General features: G+C 38.4%; 1 protein-coding gene across 1 annotated transcript; it reads right to left on the bottom strand.

Annotated features, from left to right (window-relative positions):
• Positions 1 to 28: 28 nt before the first annotated feature.
• ciarta (circadian associated repressor of transcription a) lies at positions 29 to 5,444 on the bottom strand. The gene is made up of 6 exons (XM_054606161.1): positions 5,195 to 5,444; positions 3,566 to 3,916; positions 3,387 to 3,462; positions 3,199 to 3,277; positions 2,942 to 3,095; positions 29 to 2,434 (listed from the first exon to the last, which is right to left on the bottom strand). Exons 2-6 carry the CDS (start codon positions 3,914 to 3,916, stop codon positions 2,063 to 2,065), a joined length of 1,032 nt encoding a protein of 343 aa, XP_054462136.1. The 5' UTR covers positions 5,195 to 5,444; the 3' UTR covers positions 29 to 2,062.
• Between the last annotated feature and the right edge of the window lie 1,141 nt (positions 5,445 to 6,585).

Raw genomic sequence — 6,585 nt, 5'->3', positions numbered from 1 at the left:
TGTAAAATGTTATTGTTAAAAGACAACAATGTAATTATTCTGACCGACTTCAGACGAGCTTTGTCTGTCAGTGTTTTTCATTCCAGAAATCAACAAACATGCTGCATTTTGATGAACCATACCATTTGTTTAATATAGAAAAAGTATGTGTTTTTCAATCACTCGTCAATAATGAAAATGTCATTACAAGAAACAAAGGAAAATAAAAACAAGAAAAATGAAAGATGTAAAACTGGTAAATAAGATTTTTACTCTAAGTTTAGTTTCTCTCCTTTTCACAAATGGAAGCTGTGTAACACAGCACAGCAAACCCTGTACTGGGGGATGCAACCTCTTACTATCCAAAACAACACAACTCTACTCTAAATCCCTAGTTTTCATTTTAAATAACATAACTAAGATCCTCTGCAAATTACATTGGATCTACATCTACACAGTAGCACATTTGGTTTGCTATGACATATGTGGTGAAAAGAAGACTTTACTATCATTAAAGAAATATTATACGGTTTGAATAACTGATGACGGAGTTTCAGGCAAGTTTCTGGATTCCTTTAGGTCTAAAAAGTAAGGCTGACTGGTGATAAACCACCATAGAATAAACACCATTCAACATGAATGATATATGATTTAAAATGTGGAGGTGCAAATGGCCAAATGCTATCAAAAAATAAGTTGTGTGCTCGAGAATGAAAATAGTTTAGTTAATCAAATCCCCGTGATAATATAAATAATAGTAAAGCACAAATTTGATATGAGACACAGCAACTATTCTTCCCCTTGTAATGTCTTTGCATTTTCTGTGAAAAAAAGAATAATGGCAATAAGCTAAATTTAAACTAAATAAGTATCAAGGACCTGTAAAGCATCCATCTGTCGACGGAATCAACATTTTCAAGTACTGATATTCTTAAACAGTTTTTTAATAAGTTATATCACAACTCTTTGATGTTTACAAATTGTCATCCAAAATGCAGGTAAATCCATTCCAATGTATGAGGGATCAAATATATTATGCCTTTTCTAAAGTATAAAAATATAGTCACTTAAAACTCAATATAAAAAATAAAGTTCAGGCTAGTTAATGGAGTAACTGACTGATATTAGCATCTAGCCAAGGAGCTCGTATTTCCTCAACTGCCTCAATCATTACTGAGCAATCAGGTTGTGGTATTTCCTGTGCAGCATTTTGCTCTTTAACTTTAAGTGCAACTACATCTTTTCTTATTTACATAGAAACAAACATCTTGTGTTTTGTGTGTGTGTTTGTTACGTGCTGATAAATAAAGATGTAGTGAAAGTGAAGTAAGGTGCATACGATATGATAATGCATAACGGGATTGTTTGGCACATTTTGGCATCAGCTACATGCATTTGCTCCACCATATGTTACAATCAATCAGCTGGCAAAATACAATTATAACTTTCCCTAAATGCCTTTTTAATCATCTGTGTTAATTTTTTGTAACTGTAGTAGGGCTGCAACTAACAATTATTTTCACCACAAATCAAGCTGCCAATTATTTCCTCCATGTAGCACTGTGTTCCTATCATATCCTCGAAACAAAAAGAACAAACCAGCAAATATGGAGCATTTAAACTTTTTGATGTTTTTTTCTTTTTTTCACAAATGTCATGAAATCCTTAACTATTACTGTCGAGCTGCGTTCCATTATGTAAAAAAATACAAAACAGAGCAGGGACTGCTTTAAAACATTACACATGAAAAGTATTTTCAACATCGTTTTAACTTTGTAAAAGTCAAAGTATACAAAAGTGATACTCATACAGACAGACAATACACGCTTCCAGGTATTGTAAAGCAATAAGTCTGGTGTAATCAAAAACCACACAGGAGAGTTAAGGGTTAACGAGTGTACCACTGCATTCCTCCTTCTCCTCCTCCTCCTCCTCCTCCTCTTCTGGTTTTACATGCCTTGCAGCCATCAAAGACTTGCTCTGCGTCAAACTTTATTCTTATGTAATGAAGTCTGCCCTCTGCCTTCACTCTGGCTGGCATAGAGTGGCACCTTCTTGTGGTGGCAAGGACATCTAAGGCCAGCTAAGTTGAATAGGTTGTAGTCATAATGTCACTCGAGGACACTGAGCTGTCCTGTGTCGCCAGGCTTTCACCAGGGCCGGGCAGAGGAACCTCAGACTGCTTCAGATTCTCATTTGCTCTCTTGCAACCTAAATATAACGGCCTGCTTAAAGTGACAGTGCTGTATGAAAACTCATGTTCAGCTGCGCAGCTGCCCTCAGCTGGTTCGACTGTTCTTTGCTCTGGAGCTCTCTGCTTCTGAGGTGATCCTGGTAGACGTGTGGAAGCTGTGTCGAGTGGAGTCGCAGTCTGGCTGCTCCCATGTTGATAGTGCATATGCTTTGTGGGGACTTTGCTGGAGTCTTCGGGGTCTGACCAGCTCAGCTTTCTCTTCTGGAGCGGAAAAGTAAGACCAAAAATAACAACTATAAGAAACCAACGTCTTAAAAGGAAAACTACAGTTTATTACAACTTGAGTTGAGCTGAGTTAAGGTACGAAATAAAACCCAAGATTTAATCATAAATGATCATTTGAACATAATCTTGACAACTATCAAAGACACAAGCCTGCAGAGTTTAAACTTGCAGACTCAGTATCATCTGCTAAAAATATCTGCAAGCCTCTTATAATCATGCTATACATGATCAAATATAGTTCTTCCAAATCTTTACAGTAAGATTGTTTTCATTCTCTCTTTTAATGTTGTTTATCTTGTTGTACCTTCTTTTGACTGGCTGTATTTTATAATATAATTCACATGGATGCTTGTTTTTATAAAAAAAACTTCAGTATTGGTATTTTAACATCTCAGAGTCAAGAAGCCCATAGTTTTTTTTTAAAGCACACTTGGAAAGGTGCTGTCGTATGCTAACAAAGGGAACATTCTATATGAAGCTCACCTTAACTGGCATGTGGAGCTGATTTTGGCACCAGTGTGGTCGGCGACTGGGAGTGGTGGTCTGGCTTGGTATATCTGTGGACTGAAATGCCACCCGAGGGAACCATATTTTGAGCATCATCTCTATCTGCAGCAGGTTTTGGAGGTATTTCTCACTGCAGGAAAAAAGGAATTAAGCAACAAGCATTAACGACAATCCTGGGTAAGGATGACTAGTACAATATTTCCATTTTCACTACGCTCATAATATTATCTTACCCCATTTCAGGCCTCTGTAGAATTCCAAGAATCCTGTGCAATCTATCTATGGCAACACTCTGCTGGAAACTGGATAGCCCTGCAATTAAAACATACCACCCAAATGTCAAGGCAAATAGAAACTTTAATTACAGGAAGTACTAAAACTTGAGACGATAAATCATGTTTGATATTGCTCAACCACATACCTTTGTCAAATCGTCCGGTCTTTAGCCCTTGTAGAAGTTCAAGCAAAGGACAGATAAACCTCCGCAAATCTGCACACTGAGAAAATAAAGAGAATAATTAGTTTAAGAACGACTGATGTGATATTTGGTTGACAAAAATACTGAAAAGAAGACCTAAGAATCAGTTTAAGAGTGCTCACTTTCTGTGCGAAGGCCAGGTCCCCAGGTGTCGCTGAAGATGAGCCTAACGTGGCAGCTCCATGAGGAGAGGCTTGGACGGGACGCTTCGTTTCCTCAGGGCAGCACTCAGGCTGGTCGCTCTTAGACCTTGAGAGCAGCTGATCTGAACGAGCTGGGAAATCAAGATACTTCCCCGAGAGTGTCATTCCGTTGTCACCAGTGAGACTCTTTCTTATTCCGCTGTCCCCTTCTCCCTCTGAGGAGACGTCTGCCTCATCCTCAGTCTGCTCGCTCTCACTGAAGAGGAGGCTGGAGGTGGAGCTTAGTGAGTCATAAGATGGCCATTTGGAAGAACTGCCTAATGAATTCATCTGTGGAGACAGGGAGATGATAATGTATTAACAGAACTTAATGACACTCGGTAGACAACAGGTAGGGTTGTAGTTACACATTATCAGTATACTAAAATAAAATAAAAATTGTTTTCTTATTGCACAAATCAACGCATGTATATAAAATGCCCATCCCCGAGTGACTTTTAAGTTTAAACATTTCTACAATGTGATACTGGCTACATGAAAGGTCAACACACTTTTGCGCAATTTCAATATTGCTGTTTTTAGAAGGTATTGACACATTACTTATCATGTTACTCATTTATCAGCGTGCAAGTTTAGAGATTGTGTAATGGAGGCTCTAAGGACAACGAAAACAAAAGCTGTATCATTGCAAAACTAAATATTCTCAAACAGAATCACAATGTTGACACTTCTTTGACCCTTAATACACAGTAAATGGAAGTATTTAATATCGCAATCTTGATATCCAGCAAAAGAAACCAAACAATATCCTTTTGTCAATGTCATGCAATTCAAAAAAAAAAAAAAAAAAAAAAAAAAAAAAAAAAAAAAAAAAAAAAAAAAAAAAAAAAAAAAGGCACTTGTTGCCAAGAGCTGTGAGTAATGTATTTACCAAGTCTCACCAAGTACAATGTAATCGAGATGGGGACAAAGTATACGATCTGTTTTTCTTAGATCATCACATAAGAGGAAACAACACAGAAGACCTGCCTCTGTACGTCTGACACGCGTCGCTGATATTCACTCTATAAAGAGACACGTATCCGCGTGTGTGAGCCTGATGTTTATCCCCACTGTTTACTGTAAGGACATTACCTCAAGTGACCTCAACGGCAAGAAGAAAACTTTAACGTGCCAAGTGGTTTGGGATTAAAAATGAATGTTTTTCATGGCGTTATATTTTTATAAATCTATTCAGAGAACCTTGGTCTGTCAGTGTTTTTCATTCCAGAAATCAACAAACATGCGGTATTTTGATGAACCACAGCATTCGTTTAATATATATATAAAAAAATATATATATATATATGATCACTCTTAACTTATAACATCCATTTGATGTTATAATAAATTTGCTAAAAAAAAAGCACCAGACATGAACACAAACATAATGTGTGACGGTGTTATCCTGAAATAGTCAGATATTTAAAAATTGAACATAAGTTAACAAGCTGTCATATCATATTACTTGTCGTATATTTAACGTGCAACACTTTAACAGTGCGATCTGGAAAAAAACAGGCAACTTTCCTTAAAAAACAGAGACGGGTCGGAGGAGACGGGTCTTACCTTCTAGTCGGAGCAGAACTGGATCCACTAAATCGGTAGAAACAAAACGGTAAGGTTTGAGGAGGCACGGAGGCTAACACGTTCACGTATTAAAGAAACAAATGTTATCAAAGCTGACAGCGATCTGTGAGAGTAGAGATGTGTGTACACACAGCGGTTCCAGTCCCAGTCTGCTCCTTCTACCGCTGCCCGTGTTTCTCTCACTTTGTCAGATTTCCAACCCGTACGGCGTGTACCCCTCCGAGAACAACGTACGCTACACGTGCTGATCGGGTCCAGGGCCGCGATTGGCTGAAGAGAGGTTCGCTCGTCTCCTCATTGGCTCAGAGACTTGGCCAACCAGCGGCGTCCACAGCGCCGGTTGGCTGGTATATGCGTAGATCCGACCGCACGCCTATCTGCAGCACGTGTCGGTGGTGTGGCTGGAGAACGAGAGCAACAGCACGCGGCAGCAAGCATGTGCATACAATGTTGGTATGCAAATTAGGTCAGATTTGGCCTGCGTTCATAGATGCAACACTTTGAGGGGAATAACAAAGCAACTACAGGTCAGGTTTAGGGAATTTTTGTTTCCTTGACCTGACTTCTTTTTTGATATTTCCATGTTTTTTTTTTGTTTGTGTTTAGCTTTATGAAAAGTGTTCCTCTATTTCTCTAAAGAGACACCTACTGTGGAAAGTAACAGGCTAAATATGTGGGTATAGGCTGTGCTGTGCATTCAATATTTTACAAGACAAAGTACAAGTATTAAACAAATTTGCATATTATCTGTCCAGTTTAACAATACCTAAAGATGCCCCACTACGTGGCAATCTATGGCAAGTCCTTTTAACATATGTTCATCCTTCTACTCCACCTTCTTCAAAATGGTTCTACAAAACCCAGCAGAAAAAAAGGGCATAGAAAAGCTTTTAAAGATTAATTCATAGCTGCACTTTTAAGGAATAGTGTACACCTTCAGCAAAATGCGCCTAATGGGACCTTTTTGTTTGTGCAGTAGAAGCTCCAGACAAGATTATGTGATGTGGCATCACAGGCCTATTAGAGCCAGAGACTGAAATATATCCACACAGTCTTACATTGATAATACGATTGGTACATGCTGAGGAGTGAATCACTTTATTTTGGTTTATGCAAGTCTAGGATATTGTTACCTGCAGGAGGCAGTGCCAAGCACCTGATTATCTAGCAACCAAAATACACATGCTTATGATGATAATAATGATGATATAATTGGTATAATTAGTTTAGGGAACACATAACAAGGGCTGGTAGTACAAAAGAAAAAAGGGAATGTCGGAACATGTGAACAATTAGATGTTGCCATAAACGTGGGTATGGAGGAGTGGGTTTCAGTTTAGCTCTCTGCCAGGCGGCAAACATCTGTGGAG

This window comes from Anoplopoma fimbria, chromosome 10 (genome assembly GCF_027596085.1).
Source record: "Anoplopoma fimbria isolate UVic2021 breed Golden Eagle Sablefish chromosome 10, Afim_UVic_2022, whole genome shotgun sequence".
NCBI lineage: Eukaryota > Metazoa > Chordata > Actinopteri > Perciformes > Anoplopomatidae > Anoplopoma > Anoplopoma fimbria.
The sequence above is the reverse complement of the archived record's forward strand: the minus strand, read 5'-3'. Positions and strand labels throughout refer to the sequence as shown.

Coding starts and splice junctions, on each gene's coding strand:
- ciarta (XM_054606161.1), bottom strand. CDS start 3,916: ATGAATTCATTAGGCAGTTCTTCCAAATGGCCATCTTATGACTCACTA. Junction 3,096..3,198: donor CTACAGAGGCCTGAAATGGG/GTAAGATAATAT, acceptor TTTTTCCTGCAG/TGAGAAATACCTCCAAAACC. Junction 2,435..2,941: donor AGCTCCACATGCCAGTTAAG/GTGAGCTTCATA, acceptor TTTCCGCTCCAG/AAGAGAAAGCTGAGCTGGTC.